The 26836-nt window shown below is 54.5% G+C and overlaps 12 protein-coding genes across 12 annotated transcripts; 7 read left to right on the forward strand and 5 right to left on the reverse strand.

Annotated features, from left to right (window-relative positions):
• Window positions 1–508: 508 nt before the first annotated feature.
• Window positions 509–2302, reverse strand: N7498_001524 (uncharacterized protein; the record flags this gene model as incomplete). Its single annotated transcript, XM_058448587.1, has 1 exon — window positions 509–2302. The coding sequence occupies one exon, from the start codon at window positions 2300–2302 to the stop codon at window positions 509–511; it is 1794 nt and encodes a 597-aa protein (XP_058313998.1).
• A 68-nt stretch (window positions 2303–2370) lies between these two features.
• Window positions 2371–3266, reverse strand: N7498_001525 (uncharacterized protein; the record flags this gene model as incomplete). Its single annotated transcript, XM_058448588.1, has 3 exons — window positions 2371–2699; window positions 2758–2910; window positions 3113–3266. 3 exons carry the CDS (start codon window positions 3264–3266, stop codon window positions 2371–2373), a joined length of 636 nt encoding a protein of 211 aa, XP_058313999.1.
• A 1207-nt stretch (window positions 3267–4473) lies between these two features.
• tim9 (protein transporter TIM9) lies at window positions 4474–4951 on the forward strand (the record flags this gene model as incomplete). The annotated part of the gene is made up of 3 exons (XM_058448589.1): window positions 4474–4481; window positions 4562–4631; window positions 4760–4951. 3 exons carry the CDS (start codon window positions 4474–4476, stop codon window positions 4949–4951), a joined length of 270 nt encoding a protein of 89 aa, XP_058314000.1.
• A 930-nt stretch (window positions 4952–5881) lies between these two features.
• N7498_001527 (bifunctional alcohol dehydrogenase/S-(hydroxymethyl)glutathione dehydrogenase) lies at window positions 5882–7329 on the forward strand (the record flags this gene model as incomplete). The annotated part of the gene is made up of 6 exons (XM_058448590.1): window positions 5882–5902; window positions 5961–5975; window positions 6053–6167; window positions 6229–6364; window positions 6419–7056; window positions 7115–7329. 6 exons carry the CDS (start codon window positions 5882–5884, stop codon window positions 7327–7329), a joined length of 1140 nt encoding a protein of 379 aa, XP_058314001.1.
• A 709-nt stretch (window positions 7330–8038) lies between these two features.
• Window positions 8039–9109, forward strand: N7498_001528 (putative 1-aminocyclopropane-1-carboxylate deaminase; the record flags this gene model as incomplete). Its single annotated transcript, XM_058448591.1, has 1 exon — window positions 8039–9109. The coding sequence occupies one exon, from the start codon at window positions 8039–8041 to the stop codon at window positions 9107–9109; it is 1071 nt and encodes a 356-aa protein (XP_058314002.1).
• Window positions 9110–9302: 193 nt separating this feature from the next.
• N7498_001529 (inositol-3-phosphate synthase INO1) lies at window positions 9303–10907 on the reverse strand (the record flags this gene model as incomplete). The annotated part of the gene is made up of 1 exon (XM_058448592.1): window positions 9303–10907. The coding sequence occupies one exon, from the start codon at window positions 10905–10907 to the stop codon at window positions 9303–9305; it is 1605 nt and encodes a 534-aa protein (XP_058314003.1).
• Window positions 10908–15337: 4430 nt separating this feature from the next.
• Window positions 15338–16825, forward strand: N7498_001530 (sugar transporter; the record flags this gene model as incomplete). The annotated part of the gene is made up of 1 exon (XM_058448593.1): window positions 15338–16825. The coding sequence occupies one exon, from the start codon at window positions 15338–15340 to the stop codon at window positions 16823–16825; it is 1488 nt and encodes a 495-aa protein (XP_058314004.1).
• Window positions 16826–17358: 533 nt separating this feature from the next.
• Window positions 17359–19380, forward strand: N7498_001531 (uncharacterized protein; the record flags this gene model as incomplete). The annotated part of the gene is made up of 8 exons (XM_058448594.1): window positions 17359–17387; window positions 17438–17679; window positions 17729–17769; window positions 17862–18050; window positions 18105–18366; window positions 18431–18874; window positions 18929–19035; window positions 19084–19380. The coding sequence occupies 8 exons, from the start codon at window positions 17359–17361 to the stop codon at window positions 19378–19380; spliced, it is 1611 nt and encodes a 536-aa protein (XP_058314005.1).
• Window positions 19381–20371: 991 nt separating this feature from the next.
• N7498_001532 (LIM domain-containing protein) lies at window positions 20372–22549 on the forward strand (the record flags this gene model as incomplete). Its single annotated transcript, XM_058448595.1, has 3 exons — window positions 20372–20480; window positions 20531–20635; window positions 20685–22549. The coding sequence occupies 3 exons, from the start codon at window positions 20372–20374 to the stop codon at window positions 22547–22549; spliced, it is 2079 nt and encodes a 692-aa protein (XP_058314006.1).
• Window positions 22550–23039: 490 nt separating this feature from the next.
• N7498_001533 (glycerophosphodiester phosphodiesterase) lies at window positions 23040–24209 on the reverse strand (the record flags this gene model as incomplete). Its single annotated transcript, XM_058448596.1, has 4 exons — window positions 23040–23636; window positions 23694–23873; window positions 23922–24109; window positions 24158–24209. The coding sequence occupies 4 exons, from the start codon at window positions 24207–24209 to the stop codon at window positions 23040–23042; spliced, it is 1017 nt and encodes a 338-aa protein (XP_058314007.1).
• Window positions 24210–24577: 368 nt separating this feature from the next.
• On the forward strand, window positions 24578–25747 carry N7498_001534 (zinc-dependent alcohol dehydrogenase family protein; the record flags this gene model as incomplete). The annotated part of the gene is made up of 3 exons (XM_058448597.1): window positions 24578–24716; window positions 24775–25221; window positions 25275–25747. The coding sequence occupies 3 exons, from the start codon at window positions 24578–24580 to the stop codon at window positions 25745–25747; spliced, it is 1059 nt and encodes a 352-aa protein (XP_058314008.1).
• Window positions 25748–25804: 57 nt separating this feature from the next.
• N7498_001535 (cupin domain-containing protein) lies at window positions 25805–26374 on the reverse strand (the record flags this gene model as incomplete). Its single annotated transcript, XM_058448598.1, has 1 exon — window positions 25805–26374. One exon carries the CDS (start codon window positions 26372–26374, stop codon window positions 25805–25807), a length of 570 nt encoding a protein of 189 aa, XP_058314009.1.
• Between the last annotated feature and the right edge of the window lie 462 nt (window positions 26375–26836).

Here is a 26836-nt window from a genome sequence, read left to right on the forward strand (position 1 = left end):
GAAAAAGGCTGTAACAGACCGGCTGCAATCACAAGAGACATACATTCGTACCACATAGCAACGTGACCAACGTGGAACCGGAAGTTTTCCACGTGGAAGGTAACAAGAGGAGAGGGCTGAAGGGTTGAAAAGGACGCAAGGCACAAGATATGCAAATAAAGGCACATGACGGGTATGAGAATCCCCAGGGCTCAAGAATACCGGAAATAATGAATACAAGACAGGTTCCAGGACTGAAAGGACTGCTACCAGGGAGAGAGAAATCACCGACTCCCACGAACGTCACAAGGCGAAACCAGTAAAGGGGTCTAAAAAGAAGCCTAGACGTCTTATCATCCTGTGATCCATGGCCTATAGATAGGAAATGAGCAGGTGCCCAAGAGCAGTATGGGACGAATTCCATAACTCAAGGAAAATGAATGCTGGATAAAGCAAATACAGGAGTCTCCGGCAAGAGACTCTAAACAGAGGAGTAAGGGAGAACAAATCCGAAGAATAACACCCCACTCTAAGCAGACGCTTCCTTCTCGGTGGCCTCCTTCAGCGCCTCAGATACGGGGGCTTCGGGAACGGGAGCTGCCTCCGAGGTGGACGTGGGCTCATCTTTCGTAGTCTCTTTCGATTCAACTGCGGGGATATTGGTCGGTGCCTCGGGGCTGTGTGGCTCCTCTGGTATTGATGGGTGCATACCTGGTCCAGGGAAAGGCGAGATAGGCGACCGAACAGGTTCCTCCTTTGGAGGATCTGTGGGTATGTCGATTGCGGGCTTGCCATTGGTCTGACTCGGCATGGTGGGAGAAAGCGGCTGGGTGGAGGATGGGTCGGTGTCCAACTGATTGGGGCTTTTGGCTCGCTCCCGTTCATCTTTGACGCCATCACGGACCTGGGCCACCTTGGCTTTGAACTTGCCAAACAGACTCTTCTTCTCCGGCTCGCTCGGGGCAGAGTTGCTTTGGACTCCGGCGTCTAGGCTGAGAGGCTGGCTGGAAGGATCGGTGCTGTGTTGGCCGCTACCGATCGAGCTGGTGCTCTGGTCTGCTCCTGGATTCGTTACAGCCAAGGGCGGAGACGAAAGGCCGAGCCCGACCTGCTCACTGCTTCGTTTTGATGAGCGGTGGAACCGCCAGCTGCGCCGATTATCTCGGCGCTCAGACCGCACGGGATCTTCGGGCTGGTCATAATCCGACTGGTCGGTGAAAGAGGATCGAGAGTTCATGGAGGGTGTGCGGGATCTATGCGGCTTGAGGGAGGTGTCATGACATGACTGAGCTGCACCCTCTCCGATAGCGTGTGAATCCGAGGGAGCATCAAGATTGCTCATGTTCGTTGTGGTGGGAGGTTTCGGGGTAATGTCGCCCATGGCAGCATCCGTTGACTGTCGGTCACGTTTCGCATCCAAGGACGTATCCGCAACATTCAACTCGGAGGGTGTTCCATGTAGGGAGTTAGACGAGCTCTGGGCGCTCATACTTGCACTGCCAGGTATCCGCTTCTTCTTCAAGCGGTTTGGCTGACGTGGTTCCTTCTGCTCGCCTTCTGGCGGTGGAGATTTGCTGAAGAGCGTGGAGAGTTTGCGTTCCCGGGTCGGGGTTACAACTGGAAGGGGTGATGATACAGGGGTTTGCAGGTTCTCTTGAGGCCGAGGAGGATCAATGACACTACGATGTTCTGCTGCCGCAACTGGTATCGGGCCGTGAGTGGAGGTGTGTACATAGGTACTTCCCGCGGTGGGCGTGGACGGAGTCAAGCTTGGATTGCGTTGCTCGGGTTCCTCACGCACAGACGGTGTTCGACTGGCCGACCGAGAGCTTTGATGGGAGACGGAAAGACCGGACGGGTTATTCGAGGCCGGCTCGCCAGACCGTGTAAACCGGGCAGATGCCACGACGGGACCCATCTTGGAGGGAAGAGTATTGCTCCGGTGGACGCCACCACCAGAGGAGGTGGGAGTTCCCGGGCTGGGAGCATTGTTCGAAGTCCGTGAGTTGCGGGATGAAACGGAAACATTGCGCCGAATAGTGTCCAGCTTGCGTTGGCTTTCCGTTCCGGCACTCGCACTCGACACGGATCGTCGAACATTTGGTTGAGTCATGGTGGGACGCGAAGGGAAACCGGCCCCGACCTCTTTCATTTGCTGTTCATCGGCGCAGGTGCCGCTCATGCCTACCAGGAAATGATCCTGGTTCTCAATGAGAAAGATCAACACGTCCTGGCTCAGCTTGTACTCTGCCGGTGCCATGTCGTGTTGGGGGTGGGACAACATGCCGGGCTGGAAAATGGCCGACAGGTTCCCCGATGTCATGCGATTCTGGTCGGACTTGGATGCGAATACAGCGAGGAGATCGAGAATGTACAGAAGCAACTGCTTGTTCAGCGGGGGAGCTCAATAATCAAGCGCTGGTAGGTCTCAACAGCCCTGGCATGGTCGAACTTGTCAGCATCCATCGCCTGATTCTCATCGAGCACCTGCTCCTGATAGATGCGTAGCGGCTCGCGGAAGCGCTCGTAGAATTCTAACGGGACGATGGGTTCAGGCAACTGATTCAAGTATCGGCGAAGGACGTTGGCAGCGTCGTGCACCGTGTATCCGGACCAGTCCAGGCCCTTTCCGTATCGTTCAGGGGAATCAAAGATTTCCTGAAGATCTTTGATACGCTTGGCGGACCCATTGAGGCGGAAGATACCCTCGACATCAGTTGCTGTGCAATGGAGTTAGCGAAGATCGTTCGGGGTTGGGGAGTTGGAGGATCCGCGAACCTTTTTCCTTCAGAAACACGCCACACTTGGCGACAACTATGGGGACGTATCCATAGATGAAGCTTTCGCCGTGTTCGTTGCTAAGAGAAATCGCTACATTCGCATATTTGATGCTGACGTTGAGCGGCACGCCGAAAATACCTCGAGGGGCTTCTGTTATGAGGAATCGTCAGCACACTGGTTCCAGGCTGGACTTTGACCGAGGCAAGCTGTCGATGCGCAACCACAACGGGCGTTCTGACCGGGCGCTCAGGGGCGCTTTCCGCGTCCCAAGGTCGGCGGCGGCGGATTGCAGAAGAGCAAGGGTAACCTTGGTGCCGGTGTCACGCTCACGAGACCGTATATCGGGACGTACCTTTCAGATCATCCTTTCTCGTGTTCCGTTTGAACTGTCTCCACCACGAGGCGAGATCTCGCCTGGACGGCGGAGAGTTTGAGGGGTCCGGGTCGGACGAGGCAGCGGGGAAGTGCACCGGCTCGATGCCAGGCTGCGATTTACCGGTCACCATGGTAAATCCGGGCGGGCGCGACGAAGACAGCTGCACTGTAAGTCGAAAGTCGAGGATGAGAGGGGATCGCGGTAACCACCTGCGTCACCGCCCTCGTGTAAACCCTGGGGCTGGGGCCAAAAATCGCGGTGGCGAACGAGGGGAGAACCCGTGAAATCTTGGGGGCCTCAAGCGAAGGAGGGAGGAAGAACAGGGAGGATAGGGGAGATGGGAGGGAAGAAAGGAGGGCAGAAGGGATGGTGTATGTGAGTGTGTGTGTGTGTGTGTCAAGGGTCTGGGGGAGTGGGATTCCGTCTACCGGGGGAGGGGGGTGTTAGGCACGAGCCAACCGCGGAGTGAAGCTCCCTCGGTGCGATAGAGGAGTCAAAGGAGAAGCAAGGGAAATCAAAGAGGAAGAGAAAAAGGTACAGAAAGTGTGCTATGAATAGACGGTAATTTCGCAGAGCCAAGGTTCCCGGGGATGGAAGAACGAATGGATCAGGGTCGCATGTCACTGTACGAAGTAGATTAAGTCGATGTACATGGAGCCACCAGTTGACCCCGGTGCGTTATGCCATCTTCCGCTCGAACTATCCCTCTTGTCTCGTTTTCTCTCTCTCTCTCTCTCTCTCTCTCTCTCTCTCGTCCATTTCCAATGTACGTCTCCGGTCTGGAGAGTATTTTTGGGGTAAGACATTCGCGTTCTGGACCGTGTCTGGACCCGGTTTAGGGGTCTTCGAGGCTGCATCCGGGCCACTCCTCAGGTACCAGATCCATCCGTTTCATTCTGCACAAAGTGGAGCCGTCCAGGACCGATGGGCTATGGAGGCAATTTGATGAAGCGTAGCCTTCTTGTTTTATTTTTTATACGGTCTACCTCGCAGACAGGTCACAGACAACCTGTAGATTGACGGCTAAGTATAGGAGTCGTGGTTCAGCCGGGGTGAAGGGATACAAGTCACATCGAAAACCTCCCCGCCGAACATCGACTAGCGTCCGGCCGCGGTTCGACTCGAATTCAGGGAATATCACGTCACGTGAACGTGGTTTGTTGGCCTGGGAAATCAGGACCGCCGCGCCGGAGGTTATCACGTGGTGCGCGGAAGAACGTAGTTGCGGATGCAGAGAAACAGCTCTTACGGGAGCTCAACGCCGTCCAACCACCGCAATCCCCATCACCCATTTTTATCGGAAACTTTTGTTTTTCTCGGTTTCCACTTCACACACAATGGACGGGTATGTTTCCTCTTCTCACTTTTCCAGCGATCTCCATTGTGAGATTTTCCTCGGGATCCGGTATTGATTGCACGTCGCAGCCTTTCCGCATCAGAGCAGCGCGAGTTCGCCTCTCGCATGGAGCGCAAGCAGATGAAGGAGTTTATGACTGTATGTGTCACCGTCCTGCCCTATCTAGTATCGATCGCGTCGACTCTCGACAACCCCGGTCGTTCGATGCTCTACGGTGTTACTCCCGACCTCCGTCCGATCTGACGCCCTTTTCCCTTTCATTACAGATGTACTCCAAGATGGTTCAGCGCTGCTTCGATGACTGTGTCAATGACTTCACCACCAAGTCCCTCATCAACCGCGAGGAGCAGTGCATCATGCGCTGTGTGGACAAGCACCTGAAGGGCTCCGCCCGGTTGCAGGAGCGCTTCCAGGAGCAGAACGCCGCCATGATGCAGGGCGGTCAGCCTGGCCGTTAAATATGATACGCGAACGCTCGGGATACCGAGGGTGCATTGGCGTAAAGGAGGGAATGAAGTATCCGCGCCACCGAGACGGCCAGGGGTGTACGCCTGACCGTTTGGGGAAGACCCCTATGGAAGCCGGCCGGGCCTCAGGGAAGCGTGTTACGGAATGATTGTCATGTCATGTCTGACCGACTGGACATATCGAAGAACCAGGGAATAGCAGATCTAGCGAGAGTTCGGCTTCTATTCATGTACCATAGTGACTCGGGCGGGAACGGAAAAGCTCCTTTCGATTCCCGATCCTCAAATACAAAAGCGGCATCGCCCATTTGATGTTGAACGGAATTTCCATTCCCTACCTAGCTTGTTCGTTGATGAAGAGCGGCTGGACTTTTATATCTTACAGTTTGGATCATTATTCCAGACACGGAAACCGATTGGGCTGCCCCCACCGGAAGGACCGGAAAACTTGGCCGTTTCGGGAGCCCGCGCAGAGATAGTGGCATCGATAGGGCAAATCTATCGAGATAACCTTTCTCACCTGCCAACGGGTTCGCTCCCCGCGATGCCGTCATTAGTAGGCGGGGCATCGGAGTATAATGTAGTGTAGACGCGGGAGACACGGCGCGACGATAGGTTCCAGAGACTGGAACTGCACGGCAGTCGGGCCAGACTCCCGTTGTCCGCGCCCCCAAAGCAATAACACCCCTCATCCTCCTCATCTTCTCCTCTCTTCTTCCCCCCCCCCCCACTCCCCTCATTGCACCTTCCGGCTCCACTCGACCGTCCCCTTCAAAAGCCCGCCGTCTTCCTCTTCTTTCCCGTCGTCGCTGTATCAACTCGTATGTGCCACCCCTCCCTTCCCGAAACCCCCGTTTACTAGACTACCTTGCTAACGGCCCCTAGCTGCGTGGGATTATAATACATTTCACCTCATACACCATGGCTAGCACAGTGGGACAGGTAAATCTCAATTCACCCTTCAAATTCCGCGTTCAAGAGATTGACACCGTGTTCGCAGACCATCACTTGCAAGGTAAGCTCATATCCGACCCCTCAGAGCGATGACGTCGGCGACCCGGACAAGGTTGGTCGGTACTAAATCATGCACAGGCTGCAATTGCCTGGGCTGCCGGTGAGCCCCTGTCCGTCGAGGACGTTGAGGTTGCTCCTCCCAGAGCGCACGAGGTGCGCATCCAGATTCACCACACCGGTGTCTGCCACACCGGTAAGCCCCGCTGTAGACCCCGCCATGCAGCTCGAGAATTTGCAGGATTGACACCAATTAGATGCCTACACGCTCTCCGGCAAGGATCCCGAGGGTGCTTTCCCCATCGTCCTGGGTCACGAGGGTGCCGGTATCGTCGAGTCCGTCGGCGAAGGTGTAACTTCGGTCAAGCCCGGCGACTACGTCGTCGCTCTCTAGTATGTTTGTTCGGACGGTGTGACCACGAAAGATCATCGGCTGACCTTCCGCAGCACCCCGGAATGCCGTGAGTGCAAGTTCTGCAAGTCCGGCAAGACCAACCTGTGCGGCAAGATCCGAGCTACCCAGGGTAAGGGCGTGATGCCCGACGGCACCTCGCGTTTCAAGGCCCGCGGCAAGGACATCCTGCACTTCATGGGTACCTCCACCTTCTCCCAGTACACCGTCGTCGCCGATATTTCCGTAGTCGCCGTCACCCCCAAGATCTCCACCGACCGGTCCTGCCTGCTCGGCTGTGGTATCACCACCGGCTACGGTGCCGCCGTAGTGACCGCCAAGGTGGAGCAGGGCTCCAACGTGGCTGTCTTCGGTGCCGGCTGTGTCGGTCTGTCCGTCATGCAGGGTGCCGTTAAGAACAAGGCCGGCATGATCATTGCCGTCGATGTCAACGACAGCAAGGAGGCCTGGGCCCGCAAGTTCGGTGCCACCCACTTCGTCAACCCCACCAAGCTCTCCGGCAAGACCATCCAGGAGCACCTGATCGAGATGACCGATGGCGGTTGTGACTACACCTTCGACTGCACCGGCAACGTCGGTGTCATGCGTGCCGCTCTCGAGGCCTGCCACAAGGGCTGGGGTGAGAGCATCGTGATCGGTGTGGCCGCTGCTGGCCAGGAGATTTCCACTCGGCGTAAGTTGCTCTCGTCCTCATATGTCTTTTCCATCCTCGTACTGACTCTACTGTACAGCATTCCAGCTGGTCACCGGTCGTGTGTGGAAGGGATGTGCCTTCGGTGGCATCAAGGGCCGCACTCAGCTGCCCGGTCTCGTGGACGACTACCTGAACGGCGAGCTCAAGGTGGACGAGTTCATCACACACCGCGAGCCCCTATCGGCCATTAACACTGCCTTCGACCAGATGAAGCTGGGCGACTGCATCCGCTGCGTCGTGGACATGAAATAGATTTTGTGAAATAGTTTTGACGACCCCCAAAAGGCTCGATGTGAAATACGACTTTCTTTGCTGTGTCGTGATACGAGATTCCCAGTGAACTGGAAAATATGGACGGGCTTTGTAGGGCTACAGGGGCAGAACCAAGGTCCTCACCCCGCAGTACCTTGCGGGTGGTCCCTCTGCTCAAGGTTGCGCGAGCCTATCTGTCCCAATTGCAATGATGCTTGAGACCCCAAATTGAAACGGTCCCCCCGAGACCTATTCATCACGATATGACGAGAACCCTTTACTACGTAGCACGGGCGATATCAAATATCAACGTCGAACCCAGGCGTAGATTACTGCCGGGAGACGGCGGGCTTAGTCCGAGATTAGTCCGAGATTATTCCTCTTTCTCCTCACCAAAAATAACCCCGCCCTTCTCCTATCGATTTCGGGCCTACAGGTGCCAAAGAAACAAACGTTATTTTTCTCATCGCCTTATCGGTACTAACGCTTGTTTCTTTGGCACCCAGTCCTTCTGTACCTAGGAGGATCGTCAGCTAGCGCCAGCCCGATCAGGTTATCTGAAGGGCGTAGAGGAGGGGGAAGTCTTGATCAGGCATGACAGATGATAGAAAGAGAGGCATATAAAGAAGCATGCTGCGCTCGCCCAAGTTATTTCGTTTCTACTGTATACTTTGATCGGCTCTATCTCTTCCAATACCCCGACGCCATCATGGCCAACGTTACCCTGCCGGAGCCCTTCTCCTCCATTGCTCGCACTCACCTCCTTCTCGGCCCCTCGCCGATCCACGCCCTTCCCCGCATCAGCGCCGATCTCGCTCGCGACAGCCCTCGCCGTGTCAACATCTACGCCAAGCGCGATGACTTGAACTCCGCCTATGCATACGGCGGCAACAAGACTCGTAAGCTCGAGTATCTCCTCGCCGATGCTCAAGCCCAAGGCTGCGACACCCTGGTCTCCATCGGCGGCGTACAGAGTAACCACACGCGCCAGGTCGCCGCGGTGGCCGCGCGGTCCGGTCTCAAGGCCCGTTTGGTCCAGGAACATTGGGTTGACTGGGTCGATCCGGGATATGACACCGTTGGCAACATCCAATTGTCGCGGCTGATGGGCGCTGATGTGAGGTTGGATCCCTCGGTGTTTGGTATTGAGCACAAGAAGACCGCACAAGCTGTTGTGGAAGAGTGCCGGTCCCGTGGTGAGAAGCCCTACTATATCCCCGCCGGTGCGTCAGACCACCCCCTCGGTGGGTTGGGATTTGCTCGCTGGGCGTTTGAGGTTCGGAAGCAGGAGCAGGAGCGGGGCATCTTCTTTAACACCGTGCTTGTCTGCGCCGTTACGGGCTCGACGTTTGCCGGTATGATCGCCGGCTTCAAGCTGCTGGAGCGCCTTCATCCGGAAGACCCGAAGCGCAAGATCATCGGCATTGACGCCTCGGCTACCGTGGATGCCACCCGTGCGCAGGTGCTTCGCATTGCCAGAAACACCGCCTCTCGCATTGGGCTGAGCGAGGATGATATCACCGACGCCGACGTGATTCTCGATGACCGTTACCATGCAGGCATCTACGGCGTTCCAGACAAGCAAACCTGGGAGGCCATCGAGTACGCGGCCCGAATGGAGGCGTTCATTACTGACCCGGTCTACGAGGGGAAGAGCTTTGCGGGGATGGCGGATATGATCAAGCGTGGTGAGATCGACGAGGGCAATATCCTGTACGCGCACTTGGGTGGACAATTGGCCTTGAACGCATACTCAGATCTGGGCCGGACAAAGGAGTAGCAGGGAAAGAATGCGGATAGCAACCCGTGAAGATTAAATCCATTCCGTTCGATTTACATTTGCTATACAACTACGTGAAAGCAGTCCACGTGTGGAAGAAAGTTTCAAGTTTCGCATTGGTTCAAGGAGTGACTCTAGTTGAAATAAGATTCAGACATTAAAGGTCTGCACGGAGTCAATGCATGACTCGCATTTAGAACAGCTTGTGCTCGAGGGTCATCTCCGACTCGGGCTGGAGGCCAACGCAGGCACGGAAGATGTTGATCAAAGCCGAGCGCTGCTTGCCGAGGGCGTTGACAACGGGAGTACCGGGAGGGGTCAGGGGAGCCTTGAGCATGTAGCTGAGAACGCTCAGTACGCTGTGGAAGCCCTTGTAATCGGCGCCATCGCTGTCGGCCTTCCAGGTGACACGGGTCATCATCTCCGCAAGCACGACCAGATCGATAATCAGGGGCGACGCCAGGAGCGAGTCCTCACAGATGTTGAACAGACTGATGGTCTGGTGGCCACCCATGAAGATTTCGGCATAGTACTCGTCAAGGGCGCGCTTGTTGTCACCAACAGCGGGCATGTACTTGATGACGACGGTGTGGTCGGGGTGCTCATCCTTCTCGTACAGAATGTGGTTGGCAGCGACCATGTCATCGACGACGTTGGACTTGGAGATCTCCTTGGAGCGGAACTGCTTCTGGGAGCTCAGATTCTTGCCGTCGTTGTTACCCAGGTGGTTGTAACTGGCGATGGAGGTGATCTTGATACCGGCATTGATCAGGAAGTCCACCAGCGCTGACTTCATCTTGGTCTGGCCCGACTTGAAGTCGTCACCGCCGATAAAGGCTCCGCGCTGCTCCGCGAGCTGGAGGGCACCGGACACGAAGGTGTTCTGGGGCGAGCCGTTGATGAACGGGGTGTTCTCCAGGATCGAGGCCACGGCAAAGACGGTGGACGGGGAAACCTCCGCGTGGCCGGCCTTGATCGAGTTGATCAGGTTGTCGGCGGTGTCGTTGACGCCCGGGATGATGTCGGCGTACCGCTCGGTGTTGGCGGTCCACATGACGATCACCTTGTCCAGGCCGTTCTGAGCCTTGAAGTCACGGATATCCTTCTGGATTTGCTCCACGTGGGCCCAGCAGGCCTTGTCTCCCTCGATCACGTTGTCCGCACGATCCTCCTGGTTGGAGGCGATGAAATCGGGGTAGTAGATACTCGGCAGCGGGGTCATCTCCGCCATCTCCTTGCGAACCTGACTCTTGAGGCTGGGCTCCAGCACCTGGGCACGGTCCATGGCCGCAGCCAGGTTCATGGCGCTGATGTCCCAACCTCCGATGGCCATATCGTTGGGGTGAACCATGGGAAGCAGGTCACGGAAGGGGATATTGATCTCCTCGCCGGTCTGAGCATCAGTGCCCAGCTTGACGGTGGAGCTCATGATGATGGAGCCGTAGTAGTTGGCGCTCTGCTGACCCTCGCGGGTCTCCCAGGACAGGCCACGGCGGTTGGCAAGAATACCAGCGGTGACGGTGGAACCGTTGTTTCCACCCCAGCCGACCAGCATCATACCGACTTTGCCCACCTTGCGGTCGACCTTGAAGTGGTAGTTGGTGGCCTTGGGGGTGGCCACCAGCTTGTTGTCCGCAGTGCGGGTCACCTCGGTGGTCTGGTAGGCATACTGACTCTTGATTTCATCGGGAGTGTAGACGACGTTGGGCGACTGAACAGTAAACAGAGGCGAGGGTTCTGGGCGAGCGGACCCGTTCGCAGTGCCATTGGCGGCATCCGAGGAAGCGTGGGGAGCCATTGTTCACGGCGAGATTGGAAAAGTGAACTGAAGTTGGACTCTTGAAATGCTTTACTGGAAGTATAATGCGTGTTCCGGTGCTCCGCCTCGGTTAGATGAGCGCCGGCCGTTGAACGGGTGATGCCGCCTAGAGACATATTAGACGGATGTGTATCGAAGGGCAGCGGATAGACTCACGAGTTAAGCTGTGTGGCGAAAATGGTGACGGCTGTACGTGATCACGTCTCGAGGAGATGTGATCGAACCTGCTGATAAGGCTTATACGAACCTAAGAGGAATTGGAAGGAACAGAGGTGGTGGAAAGGAAAGAAAACGAAAATGTGGAGGGGAAATCGAATTAAATAGCGGTCACACGTGCCCCTCCGTCTGTCTCCGGGCCCTTCCAGCTTCCTCCCCTTTTCTTTTTCCCCTCCCCCTTTTCTTTTTTTTTCATTTCCATTGACTGGATTGCGGTTTGACTTTTCGTTTGTTTTAACAGCTCCACACCAATCATAATACGATGTGACTTGCGGGATCTTCGACCGACTTCCAAGATGAGGATTGTTGGGCACTAGCTTCCCCCGAGCCGAGAATGCGGGCGAGTGTCATCCGGTGCCTGCGTCTACTGTGTACAGCTCTGCATTTCCCAAGGCTCGGCGCGGAAGACACGCCAGAAAAAGCGGGCAACCACGGTAAACCGGAAACTGAATGCGCCAATTCCGTCTTTGGTTGATGAGGGAGCCACTGCCGACACCATCCGCATCCGGACCTGATTCTCCGGTGCCTGGCCTCGCTTCGGAGGATTCTATTCATTGCCGATTGTACCATTTGCCCGGGTGCTACCTCGCTTCTTTTCTGCGATTGACAGTCTCCCTCTACAGTACTCCGTACCCCAGCGGGGATGGGGTCGGTCTCCATCCCCCGAACCGGAGAGTGATCCGTGCGAGCCCAAAAGAAAGGCCGGAACGAGGGGCACGACGCGGCGGGGCTCTCAACTGGCGGTCTGCATCTATGAGCCATGATTGGCCGTGCCCCTGAAGCCCCTGATCGTCCAAGCACAATGTACTGTAAAACCTACGGAGTACCGTGCCTCGCGACCATAAATTGCCAGGTCTGTCGGTCAACGTAGAAATGACTATGTAGCGGAATTGACCGCAACGCCTTGGTCAATAAAATTGAGTAGCCTTTATCGGTCAGACGCCCCCGCGTTCATCGCCCTCTCCAAGTCTCTCGAGAAGTTCCCTGGCATTGGAGCTGGCGAGCCAGGTGAGGACGGACGCCCCGGAGGTGATAAGGCTGTTCAGGTCGTGGTCCGGGCCATTGATGCTCACTATCAGGTGTGGTACGTGGAGGAGTGCTGTCGATATCCGGCTTGATGGGCTTAATGGCCCCGCTGTTCGAAGAACAGAACTTTGCCGCTGATAGTAACTAGCTCGAGCTACAGTCAATTTCCTGGCAGAATATGGCTCCGCTCTCACTATCATCCATAGTAGAATATGGGTCATGTTCTGTCGCAGAGCATTCTCAGCCTATTCACTATGGTCATCTAACCTTCCCTTTGCGATCAATTATTTAAGGCACTTGGCAATGAATGAATCATCCATATTAAACATAGTTTTCACTGAATGAGAATTGATTGTTTGATACCGAGAACTTGATAGACTGAGCATAGTTGCGATCCCTTGACAGTAAAGCTCCGAGACGTAAGAACGGCAACATATATACCTTTATTAGAGGTGCTCATGATTAAGTCTGAGTTGACATACTTGAACTCTAGTTTTACCTCATGTGCAAAGATACTATAAAAGATCTAAAACTTTGCCTAACCCCGGATCGCCTATTCATCCCGTTGCCGCCGCGTTCATTGGCGACATCTTTAGCCCGTCGAAAATTTCCGATGGAACAGTTGCACCAGTAAGGGCAGAATCTAAACATAATAGTCGGACGTAGAGGCAATGTCCGAGCAGCTTGGGCATCAAATGTATATGCGAGGCGGTCGTTAAGGAGTTTCTTAGCCGACTCTAGAGACTCCCTGTGGAAGTCTTGCCTTATAATAATGTATCCGTTAGGTTTAGAATCGCATTTCTCTGCAAAATCGAAAAAAGCATCTAGTCTTGTCTTGTCGGATACATCGACAAGCTAAATATAGGCATCACCGAGAAGTCTAAATAATCCCGTTTTCGCCGCATTCTCGAATATAGTATACACTACGATAACACGTATTATAATAACTCTATATTGTAATTTCCTAAGTGCCCTAATCCTTTCTTCTATATAGACATCGCTATCGTACATATTATTAAGATAATTAAATATAAAAGATCCCCTACGAGCCTTAGCCGCACTCTAAGCTAAATAGTCGAGAGCACTTCCGTTACCCTAGTATCTAGCACTATAGGCTAGTGTCTAATTTAAGTATATCGTGTCACGAGAGGGGGTCGATCTATATTTTATTAACACGGATATTAGAATTCCACGGCACCTCTTCTAGGGTCGAACACTTCTTACGAAAATGCCTAGCTTCAAAGGCGATAAGACGCGACTCACGGTATACACAGCTAATCATTAGTGCGCGTCGGTTAAGATTAGTCGTTTGTTGTAGCTTATATAGCGGCGGATCAAGACCGAAGACGCCGCCACTATCCTATAAATAGTCTATTTCAACGACTCGGTTTAGGAGACATTCACGCTATATAGCAAGTCTTAGTTCCACGGGCAGCCGGGAGAAGTAATAAAAGTCTTGAGTGTCGTTTTTCATCGAGTCAAGATAGTTAGTGGGATATTGGAGGGCAAGTTTGAGAAACTCAAGATTTATAGGGCGCGGCATAGCACCCTTTATTTAGCGCCGAATCTCGCCACGCTTGCGCCAGGGAAATGGTTAATAGAATCCGCTAGTGGGAGGGTCCCTTATATGTAATAAAAAGCCGTCCTACGATCCTACCCTATTAAACACCAGTCGCCGAATATATAGGATTCTCCCCTTTTGCGATCCGTTAAGCAGCCAGAGGGGTATCCAAGCCGATGGATCATTTTTATCTCACAGTCTTAGGCCCCTGGTTGACCGCTTTTTCTGCCATCACTGCTGTCGCTTCAGGCAGACCTTAGCTGTCGGAACGAACAGCCTATGGAGACCGAATTCGTGGATAATCCGGAGTAATATTTCTTATGTAATCAGAAATCCCCTCACAGAAGCCTAGTTATTGCGTTGTGACTGCGCTCGGACATGAATAACGGGCTAATAATTTAGACGATTCGATCGGAATTCAAATATACAGGCTTAATAGGGTGGTAGAGACTCTTTGAAGAACAGAGTAATTTCCCCTGAAGTTCAAGGGACGCTAGTATGTTTACAGTTTAGCGCTGGGAACCTTTTGTTAGTAGGGGTCTTTGAAGTACGCTGTACTTCAACGTAGACTAATTTTAGGACACCAACGAGCCTGGCTCGTCACCGAGTATGAAGCTGGAGACGTGTCTTCCATAAACCGTACACTGTAGGAGAGACTCGCCTCCCGTGACAAGCTGATAAGATGACTTTCTCAGGCCCACGCCTCCACTATCAACGATCCTCCGAATCGAGTCATACGCCTGGCCGCAGACCTGCAATGTGTCGATTCCTCGAAACCCTATCATACAGTAATTTCGATGACCATCTGCGTTGCCATAAGGACAATTGCACTGACTAGAGCAACAAAGATGGAATAAGTTCTACGAAGTTGGGAATCGAGTCTAGCCGGGAAACTCGACACATAAACCTGCGAATGGATATGCAATGCTTAAATCAAACATGATATTTCAGTCACCGGGCTTTGTTCGAAATTGTATCATTCTGTTCAGCAAAGTGAATTTCCGGCTCCGATATTCCAACGGTTTAACGATAACTCTTGCGCCTATGACGTGATACGTTGCAGAAAGAGAGAGAATGCTTCGGGGCAACAGTGTCCTCGAGTGCCCCAGCCACACCCACTTGTATCTACAGTAGTAAAAGCTTTACATTGTTTCAGACTGTGGCGGCGATCTGCGAAGAACGCCCTTCTTTCACCCTTCCGCCCTTGAACCCTTGAACCTGCACATCGCCGGCAGCGCTGCAAGGCTCACGCTATAAGGTGTCTTATTGAGAAGTTTCACCAGTAGGATTCAGCATATATTTTGGCCGGCAACTGACCTACTGACGTCAAATCTCGTTCCTGAGCATGGGATGGTGGAGCGTCGAATCTGCAAAGAGGGCGGCGAAACACGTCGGGGTGGAATGCGGGAATAACAACGCAACGCTCCGGCACCCCTCTACCCCTTGGAGGTCAACTCCTTCAAGGAGGGATGATCAGTTGTAGAAATGCCAACCATTTCAATTTAAGTGCGATTGCGCGGACGGGTGCTGGTCTGTACCGTCGGACCTGGATTTTTCAACCTAGACGATGCGGCCATATCTGGGCCTGCGAGGCAATAGCCTCAACATGATGGCCCTCATCAGCGTGACGATGCCGGCAATTATGTCCTTCGGATACAACCAGTCGATGCTGGGAGGAGTCTTGACTCTGGATAGTTTCGAGAGACAATTCCCCGAGATTGATTTGACCGATGCGGCGCCCGAAGAGAAGACGTACAAGTCGACCATCCAAGGCACCGTGGTCGCTCTATACGCAGTCGGGGGCCTTTTCGGTGCGCTGTCATGCATGGGGTTGGGCGACATCCTCGGTCGCAAAAAGGTCATCATGCTGGCATCCGCCATACAAATCGTAGGCGCGATTCTCATGACGACTGCCTTTGAATTTACACAACTCGTCGTTTCTCGCCTAGTCATTGGCCTTGGAACCGGAGGCGTTCTAGCAACCGTTCCCCTTTGGCAGTCCGAACTATCAACGACCTCGAATCGCGGAGCCCATGTGGTCACGATTGGCCCCTTTGCCGGTTTGGGAGCCACTCTCGTTCTCTTTATCGATTTTGGAATGTCATTCGCCCCTGAAAGTGAGGGATGGCGAGTACCGTTTGCACTGCAAATCCTGCTTTCATTAACGGTGATCGGGTTCATCGCCATCCTGCCGGAGTCTCCTCGGTGGCTGGTCCGGCAAGGCCGCATCGTCGACGCTCGCGAGATTTTAGCTGCTTTGGAAGATGTTGATGCCAACGATCTGAAAGTGGAAGCGAAGATCTTGGAGGTGGAATCTTCCCTGAAGCTGGCCGGGGAGGCGTCTTTCAAACAGGTGTTCCATATGGGATCTCAGCGCATTTTCCACCGAGCCATGCTAGCTGCCACCGTGATGATGTGTCTTCAGCTGACTGGCGTTAACTGTGTCACATTTTACACCAATACTATCTTCGAGACCTATCTTTCACTGGATTCGGTGAAGTCCAGAATTCTGGCCGCAATATATCAGCTAATTACCCTGATTGCCGGCGCGGTATGCGTCTACACCATCGAAGGCTTTGGTCGACGTGGCTTGATGCTTGCCAGTGCCGCTGGCAATGCAGTATGCTTGGCTCTGGTGGCCGCACTGGGATCTCAACCCAATAACCCGAGAGCCATGGATGGGGCGGTCGTTTTTATATTCCTCTTCCATTTCAGCTATGTCATCGGCTACGGTGGTATCCCTTTCCTCTACGCGGCGGAATTAAGCCCTTTGAAAATGCGTGCCACGATCAATGGCATCAGTATGGGAACCTACTGGATATTCTGCATCCTGATCACCGAGATCACTCCATATCTATTTCAGTCCCTGGAGTGGCGATTCTTCATCATCTTCGCCGGACTGAACGTCGTCATGATGGGAGTCGTGTATTTCTTGTTCCCGGAGACTGCCGGGCGCACTTTGGAAGAAATCGATCGGATCTTCATGACTTCTGACAGTATTTGGGATACCGTGAAAGCGGCTAGGCAGTTGCCCCGTTCCGTCCCTGATCGGTCGCGACACGGAAAGGAAACAACTCTCGATCATCCAGCATAAAGATCAATCGCAGCTGCAACGAAATATATGATTGAGTGGGCAAGGACGTTCGTGGTTGATCCATGAAGTCTGTTCCTATGGCACCAGGTCAGGAATAGAGGTGGTTGCTGGACAACATCCCAAGGTTACGTATAGAATAACGGAGAATAGTATACATATTTTGTACTCGAGTGCTATATGAACATTTGAATATTGCAATTTATCTACCATTCAATGCGTCTTTTTATGTACGCAATGCTTCGGACACAAAACATCTCTTATAACATATATTTTGGCGTTATCAAGGAACGCGATACAGTATTAATGTATGCAGTTTGAAAATCGATCAAGTCGAAAGTAATTCCATCCAGTTATCGAGCCTTGGAATGCGACGTGATACATCAGAATATAGTCGAATGCTTGTAGAACAGACCGAATATGAATGCCAATGGCTACAATAACTACATAGTCGGCTGACTACACCGCGTCCCTAACCCCGCAATCCCCGCAAAGCCGCAACTCTTCCCCGTTCCAATTGGGAAACATCGACGACCATGGGGACAGCAACCAAGAGTTTCTGCTGGTGAGTCATTGATCCGTGTGCTTTCTCGGGCTATCTCTGACGCCATACAGTGATCCATGCCGCTTACTACACCATAAATGTGAGAGACCCGCCCCTTGCGTGGCATCGCGACACTACCTTAACACCCGCTCGAGGCGACGGAGACCTACCACAGTGCGGCCGATGCGCTCGGACTGGACGCACGTGTACACGGAGACACAGAGGGACACAGTTTCGACAGGCGAAGGGTCGAGAATCTCGCACCCGGTTCCCTCGCAATCAGGTCTGGCTAAAGCCGCCACCACGAGGTTAGGTTCGCGATGCAATCCGCAAATCACGCTTCCTGACACAATGGTTTCCAGTGGACTTTGTGCTCGAGTCAGGCAGTGGTGACGATGGCCTGGTAATAGAGTCAACGGCTGACCGGCATCTGGAGGGGGGTTGGCCTTGCTCGAGAACACTGCGACGACCCCAGAGTTACCGTCCTTTGCTCAGACACAGCACAGTATACAAGAGGAGTACCTTGCACCATCGCATCGATCCAAGACAGAGGGAAATAGGATTGAGAAATATCAGCCAGTGGGCAAGAGGCGAAGTGCGCGTACAGTACAGCGTACCTGGCCCTTGAGAAACCCGCAAGAAGCTTCTCTCCTGAAGCAGTTTGTGGACCGCATATCACCCTTTGTGAGCATGATATTTGCGCGTAACGGAATTTTCCTCTAACTGGGGGAATTTCAGTTTGACTGTACAGACCACCAACGGCATTTCGCGGTCCGCATACCCCAACGTGCTCGTTACTGCAACACGTTATTTAACGCGATCATGGCCATGTCGGCTCGCCATCTGAGCCGCACGAGCACTTTTGACCCGTACGTGTCCGACCATTACTATCAAGCTTGTCTCGAAACACTCATCCCGGCCTTGGATGACGACGGGGTCACCATGGACGATGATCTGTTGGCGGCCACCGTGATTCTTCGCCTGCTGGAGGAATATGATGGTGAGGCAATGGAACCCCCACCCGAGACGTCGCATACCGGAGTCCACGTTAATGGCGATCGCAGTCCCACTGGCGGGGTCTGATCTTCGGGGTCATTCCTTTGGAACCAAGGCCTTCATTCAAGGACCGCCGCCGTCGGTGACGACGACGCCGAGTTTACGACAAGCGGTTTACTGGAGTGGCCTGCGCCAGGAAATCTACAATGCCATGAGCCTGCGGCAAGCCCCCGATATTGACCTCAGCTCGCTTCACTCGCTCTTTACCGCGCTCAGTCCGGATGCCGTGGACTGCGACTGGGCAAACCAAGCGATCGCGCATTGTGCAGATGTCTTATTGTTTTGCTTCGGTGCGGGCCCACGCTCTGCGGCGGTGCATGCCGATCTCCGGAAGAGAAACGAGCAATGGAGCGAGAACCGTCCGGCGTCATTTGACCCCTATTTCGTCGGCAGCGACGAGGTGCAGATCGGGGCCACGTTTCCCGACATTCGTTTCAGTTCTGCATGGCACGGTAAGGTCACCGCAGGGATCAGGGACATGCGATGAAAACTGATCATTGCGGTAGCCATCGGCAACCAATATAACGAACTCGCGGGAATCTTGCTTGCGGTGCATGATCCGGAACTGCCCACCGTCGGGCCTTTGCGAAGACGATTCGTACAGGGAGCCGAAGTAAGTGAGCGTGTGGTGTCACCAATGCTACCTCATGATTGACCGAAGCGCATATATGAACCAGCAACAAATCCGCCAGGGCGTCTGGACCGTGTGCGGCGTGGCTCTTTCGAACTCCTCCGTGCCTCCAGCGATGGTGGTAGCCTGCATGGCCATTCACGCCGTAAGAAGAGCACCGCGATCGCGAAAACGTCAGCTAACGGGCGTTGGAAGGTTGGCGATCGGTTCACGGATCGACGGGAACAGGAGCAGCTAATCCAAATCCTCGTCCGCACGGACTCCCTGCACGGATGGCCGACACATGCGCTGCAGCGCCAGCTCCGCGAAACCTGGGGCATGGACTGAATTCCCCATTGACGATAGAAACGACGATCAGGGTGCACTCGGGGTCTCTGGGGTTGAGGCCGGATTCCGTATTGCCACAGCGAGTCACCATCTGGGTCCGCCGGGCCCCATGGGAAGCCCCGTGATTGGAGTCTATCTTTACCGTCACATCGCCGAGCATCACCGCGGGCCAGAACTGTCGCAGGCGAGAAAGAACAGAGAAAGGATCGCCGTAATAAACAGCCGATCGGGGGCCACGTCGGGGTCGTACATGAATGATTCTACGTAGACGCGACGAGAACGGGTCAGTACGGACAGGAAGCGGGTGGCGAGATGCGGGAATCCTGAGGTGAATCCTGAGGGCGAGGGAAGGGTTGACGGGGGGCACTTAGCAATGACATTGACCCCGTACAGATCGGGATCCACCGAGCACAGTTTCCCCTGCGTCCCATTCGCATTGGCAAGTGGACGGCTTGTCCAGGCACCAGTGAACGAGTGGACCCGTCCATCGCACGGGAAGACGGGACCCTAGCGATGGGGATGGAGATGTAAATGTGGGCCCGAGAGTACAGTCCTGTACTGTACCCTTCGCCAGGGGTACGTGAGCCCGCATCAACAGAAAGATCGAAGATCAAGAACCCAACCACGCACTGAAACGAAAAACGAGACACGAGAAACGAGACACGAGAAACGACGGATTGCACCCGCAAGTGGAGCCAACGGCCATTCCGTCTCGCGACTCTGTGAATGGCCGGCGGTTTACCCCTGAACCTCAACTGTTGGACTTACGAATCCTCCTCCGTTCTGGAGACGCTACGCTGCTAGCGCGCTTGCACGGGGTTTAATCCTCGGGTCCACCTTCAATCCATCTTCTTGTCCAGAATTGTTTATCTATTTCTCCCGAAACACTACAACAACCCCCCCGCAATCCATGGTGATGCAGTCTGGGCAGCCTGCCCACTGAGACACCCCTCGATGACCCCCCGGCGCTTCCCCGGACATTAACACGAGAATGGCGACTATGAACCCGGGCTTCTTGCCCACCATCAAATGCTCCAACTGTGGCCACAATGTCGAGATCTCGGCCATGGGCGACCATGTGTGCTCTGCCGTCGACCACAGTACGCATCCATTTCCGCATACAATCCACCGGCCCGCTAATGTCGAATAGCCCCTGTCGCACCCATCCCGTCTCCTCCTCCCTCCGCGGGGCTCGAGGCTACCGATAGACTGAAGCCTGGCCGAATGCCCCCTCGCATCGATCCTTCAATCGCAAGTACGTATCGAATGGTGAATGCAGGGGATGCGCCGCTAACCGTCTCCAGACCGCGCATTCCTCCAGCCCAATGTACCGACGCCGGCGAGTAGCGTAGGCTCACATTTGTCATCGCCGCTCTCCGCGAGGTCGGCACCTCGGTCTCCGATGAAGGCATCCCCGGAAGATGATTCGGTGCTCGATCTGGATTCCGTCTTCTCCTTCCCGATGCCCGGGAATCGGCCACCGGCCCGCGTGGGAACCCCGGGCAGGACGGCCGATTCGACGGCACGATCGGCGGCCCTCACGCCATCACCGCAACTCGGTGTCAACCTCATGCCGGAGGAGATACAGCTTCCCGCCAGCCCACTTCCGCCCTCCCGAGAAACCGCAGAGATGGCTCACCAGCGGGGAGATTCGTCGGTGAGCCACAGTAGCTACCGCACCTCGTTGGAAAGCACTCGCCACGGAACGTCGACCGCTCGATCTTCAACGAACAGTTTCTCGCGTGGGCTCCGCACATTCATGGACGATACCCCGCCGATGCCACCGCCCCTTCGAACTCCGAACAAAGGTTCCTTTTCTCGAGACTCGAACCATTCCGTCAGCTCCTCCTATCGGAATGACCGCGAAGAAACCTACAGTGGATTTGATTTCGGCATCCAGGACCACCATCCTTCGGGCCTGCATGATTTGCCCGAGGAACGCTCACCGGAAGAGGCTGCATCCAACCTCGACGAAGCCTTCCCACCACCTACACAAACACACCTTCACCCGGCCGATGCCGAGTTCGGCAGTGATGGTTTGAGAAAGCGAAACTCCGACGCTACGAGTGAGAGCAATCTATCCGTCACGAGCTTTGCGCAGGCCTTGGGCCTGGAGAGCCATTCACAGCAACCGGAGGGCTCGACTTCCTCGGACTCGTCACCACCATCAGATACTCGCAGTGGCAGTTCCATGTCCAGCCTGCCCTCCGATGTGAGCTTGAACCGCCATAAACCATCCGATCCCCTCAATCTCGGCCCGCTCGTCAAGGAACTACCCCCACGAACGCGTCAGACGATTCTGGAACTGCCAGGTCGGATACCGGGTTCCATGGACGAGGTCCCCCCGATACCAGCAGCATTTTTCAGCCCGGACTCGCCCACTGATCCGGCGATCGGCCAAGGCAGTCTGTCATTGATCGTCGAGAAGCGCGAGGAGCACCAAAAGCGCGAGGAGGCCTCGAGAGAACATCAACCCGAAGAACCTCAGTTTCCTCCTCGAGCTCTGGAGCGGTCAGTCACCGAGCCAATCCTTCCACCACCAAGTCGATCTGCGACACGATCAAAAGGTAAATGCAAAGGATGTGGTGAGAATATCATGGGGAAATCGATATCATCCTCCGATGGTCGTCTTACAGGGCGATACCACCGTGGCTGCTTCGTCTGTTTCGAATGCCATTCTCCTTTCCAAACGGCCGATTTCTACGTCCTCAGCAATCGTCCTTACTGCGCACAACACTACCACGAGCGCAATGGGTCTCTGTGCTCCACCTGTCATAATGGAATCGAGGGCCACTATCTCGAGACCGTCGAACGAAACCCCAACCGACCAGATCGTCGTCGATTCCACCCCGAATGCCTGCAATGTCGAACCTGTCATGTTTTGCTCCAGGGTGATTATTTCGAATGGAACGGTGAAGTCTATTGCGAACGTGACGCTCGTCGGGCTGCAGCCGCTCTCTATCCACCTCCTCCTGGCCGTCGGCGACCCACCCCCGGATCCTCTCCGTTAGGTTCTTCTCCCTTGTCTCACGGATATCCTCCCCCAACTGGATATCCTCCTCCCCGGTCCCCGGGGCCGGGTCAGGGACTTCGTCCCGGGCCACGGTTCCCCTCCGGCGGCGCTCGACGTTTCCCGGAGAGACGAACCACCAAGCTCATGATGATCTGAGATTGATGAGCTCATCAACACTTCCGCACCCGTGGCTTGCAGAATGTTGTCATTTTACATTCCTCTACCCGTCGAACGTCACCAAATCGTCCGGATTTATCATTCGTTTCAAATTGCGTTATACCCTCCATGTCCTCGGTGTTGAATTCATTCGGCCGATGCCGACTGGCGTTGATCATTCATTACTCTGCATTTTTGGGCTTTCCCTTCTCTTGTATCCATTGTATCTCATATCCTTCGCATGTTTTCTTGTGTTGTTGGGCGGTGGCATCTTTTCGGCCGGTGTTTCATTATCCTCGTTTCTTCGCCTTTATGTAGATATGGTTTCCTTGTACATCTTCATCGGCTCGGTGTTTTTCGTTGGCGGCGGCGGTATCTGTGCTTGTACAGGATGAAATGAACATAATGTTTACTGCTAGGAACCGGAAATCGTATTCTATCGTTGTCTCATATGTGACCGGGCTTGGCACCCAGGTGTTCTCGTCGGCAATCAATTAATCTTGCGTTGCTCGAACTGCACGCGCTCCACGGAGGGGAGGTACTTGAGCTTGAGGAACCAACCGAAGAGCAGGAGATACACGGCCACGGCCATGATTCGAAGCCGCTCACCCACGGTGAGCCGATCCAACTGCGGATCATGGAAGGCACCTGTTTCGTTCCTCTCTTCCTTCTCCCACTCCTCACAGACTTGCCGGAATCGAGCTGGCTCATCCGTAATGACTCCATCCACTTCATGACGAATGGCCCAGCGCATCAGGCTTGGAGAGTTCACCGTCCATAAATACACGCAGCGACGTGCAGCCCGCGCTTCTTCCAAAAAGCCACGGCCGAGCGGGCCCATAAGAACAATCTGGTTGACGTTGAAAGAGATCCGCGGCACCTGCAGGAATTGGCGGGCGTAACCTAGATCGAAGCAGATCAAGGTCATCGAATAGCGGGGCAAATATCGTGCGCGCAGAGGTACATATAGCGATGACCAGCATCCCAGGACGACCCGCCGATGCCAGTCCGGTCCTATAGCCGGGATGGGCACTGATTCAATCGTTTCGGCGATTCGTCGCATGACGATATCCGGGTCGTCACTACGCTTTGGATAGTCAGTCACGATTGTCAAGCCCGAGCCTACATGCACGGTAATTTTTACCTTGATGTCAAGCAAGATCCAGATATGTTCGCGCCCGGGTTGACGCATAAAGTCCAAGACGTCGACTAGCCTCGCCATCGGCTCGTGTGGAGCCTTCAGGGTGCGAATTGTTTTTAAATAGTCCCAATCGCATTCCTCTACCTTCTTCTTGATGCCGAAGCATCGCTGCAGAGTCGCATCCTGTATGGTGAGTATTATCTCGTAAGTGAAAGGGAACACATCGCTTACATGCGATAACACCACGACTCCATCCTGAGAGAGACGCAGGTCGAGCTCTAGTGCATGAGTCCCTGCCTGAATGGCTCCATCAATCGCGCATATTGTGTTCTCTGGGAACTGTCCCTTGTAGCCCCGATGGGCGATCGTCTGGGGTAGACGTGTGGATTCATTATCAACCGATGAGTGCAAGTAATGTGCTAGAGAAATCAGTGACCCTGGCTTTTCGGCTCAAGGGTGTCACCAACCTGGAGTATCGGGGGAATGCTCCTCAAGGAGATGTTCTCGGTCAACACTCATCTTTGCAGATTGAAAAACCGGATTGGACATGGGAGGCGTATTTATCTCATCGGAGTTTGGCGGAGTTAGCGAACGCCCCGCAGTCCGCTGCACGTCTCTGGGTTTGGACAATGTCCGGCTCTGCAGTCAGCGTATGATCCACGTCCAAGCGCAGAGCAGGGAGGGTCCGGAGCACTCCAACACGACTTTAGTTGATACTGTGGGGGTGTCGTGGAGGCAGAAAGCAGAAAGCAGAACGTGGTGGAGGAGCGTCGTGGATTACTCAGCCTGGAGCTGTCTCCAAGTCTCGAGCTTCCCCAAGTCGGCGTGTTGTACCACGATCGTTTGGTCTAAGTTCTGCCATTCGGACTCCTTTCAACTATTCGGCCATGTCTGTTCAACAGTGGGTGACGCCCCTCGAGGGCCTCAACAGTCTTCGCCGAAGCGAGGCGCCAATGCCGACGCCAGGAAAGGGCCAGGTGTTGGTGGAGGTCCATGCCGTGTCTCTAAACTACCGGGACGTGGAAGGTGGGTGCTCGTCCCTCAGTTCGATTCCGTGGAAGATTAGGAGCTTACGAGGTCAAAGTTACCAAGGGTGAATATAAGCATCACAAAACCGCCGAGCAGAATGCTACCATCGTGCCCTGCTCGGATATGTGCGGCGTGGTTACCCAGGTGGGATCCGACGTGTCTCAATGGACCGTAGGCGATCGTGTGCTTTCGACTTTCCTGCCCGAGCATCAGACAGGCCAAGTCACCGAGAAAGAGCTCGCGGGCAGCCTCGGCCTCCCGCTGAACGGCGTCCTCACCACGCACCGAGTATTCCCCGCACACGGTCTTGTCCCAGCTCCCAGCTATATGTCAGATGAAGAGGCATGCACGCTACCGATCGCCGCGGTCACGGCCTGGATGTCCGTCAATGGAATGCGGCCGATGGGCCGGAGCGGTGGAAAGGACGAGTATATCCTTCTTCAGGGTACGGGTGGCGTGGCGATTGCAGGACTGCAGATTGCAAAAGCGGCAGGCGCAAAGGGTGAGTTGAACCGTCTACTGTTGGGAATGTATCTCGTTAAGTCCCATGTCCAGCCATTATCACCTCCTCGTCCGATGTCAAACTCGACCGGGCCAAACAGCTCGGGGCCGATTTGACCATCAACTACCGCACTAATCCCGACTGGGAAACCGAGGTGATGCAATGGACCGGCAACCACGGCGCCGATATCATTCTCGAGACTGGTGGGGCCCAGACTCTGAGGAAGAGCTTCGACTGTATCGCCTTTGGAGGCTTGATTGACTGCATTGGCTACGTCTCGGGTAAGGTGGATGCGCCGGAAGACCGACTGAACGTCAACCTGTTGGCACTACGCCGCACGGTGACCCTCAAGGGCATTATCAACGGCCCCAAGGATCGGTTCGAGGAGATGATCCAGTTCTACGAAACACATCAGATCCACCCGGTGGTCAGCCGCATCTTCACCTTCACCGAAGCCAAGGAGGCGTTCGAGTTTCTGGAAAGCGGCAGCCACTTTGGGAAAGTAGTGATTCAAGTCAAATCGTAGATGCGTCCTTCTGTCGATACTAGGTACTTGAGGTAAATTGGAAATTGAGTCTCACCCCTACTGGTCGTTCCCACTCGGCCTCAAAAAGCCGGCCGCGGTGCCCAATTCCTCCTTCATCGCACTGCCGCCCACCGTCAACGGCTGGCAGTCCTGCAGAACGAACGCCATCCGCGCCCACTCCGTTTCGCTGGGGTTTCGCCAACCGTGCATCGTAGCGCGCTGCACCGCGACATCTCCCCGCTGCATCAGAACGGGTTCTCCCTTCTCCATAACCATCTCAATTTCGCCCTCCAGCACGATTCCATAGTCCAGACTCTGCGTACGGTGGATGAAACACTTATTGTTGGGGCCAAAGTCCACGATACGACAGACGGTGCCTCGAGGATTGACCAGGCCGAGCTGGTCGGATTGGACGATCTTTTCGTGAGCCTTGACGTCGGCGTCATCGTTCAGATCGGCCGGGAACTGAGAGGTGGTGTACATGACGGCGAAGGCCATGTCATCGGTTTTGAATGGCTTCCACTGGCCCGGAGAGGAGGACTGGATGATGGCCTTGCCGGCGGCGTCGTGGCCGGTGACATGGCGGGTGACGGGGCGAAGAGGTGAGATTTGACCGGCATTCGACATGATGAAGAGGTTTGTTCTCTTTCGAGCCGGATTCACATCTGATTTAACTTAACGCATCGGCCGCATCTTGTCTCACCTTGATGCACGAGGAGCGGTGTGAAAACACCTGGGTTGACAAGAGGTCTGTTCCCTGCAGCGCAGAATATCTGTTGACCCGGTGCAGGCATCCACGTCATCATTCCCCGAATCGGTCGTGTTTGCAAAGACGCCGTCCCCGGTCCGCGACGCATTTCGCGTTACTTAGTGCGTGTTTTTGATTCGGTGGATGCCAATATCACTCCGAAACCCGCTTCTATCGGGTTTACTCCGGACAAATAAAACCCCCACGCTCGTCCGGTCCGCGGAGACGCGGGGAATCTCCACACAAGCTGGTCTGAGGGGCTTGTCCGTGTTGCAGACAGCGGATTCGACTATATACAATGGACATGGGCGTTCGGATTTCTCGTCACTATGTACAAACAC

Source organism: Penicillium cinerascens (genome assembly GCF_028974065.1).
Source record: "Penicillium cinerascens strain IBT 15544 chromosome Unknown contig_16_segment0_segment0, whole genome shotgun sequence".
NCBI lineage: Eukaryota > Fungi > Ascomycota > Eurotiomycetes > Eurotiales > Aspergillaceae > Penicillium > Penicillium cinerascens.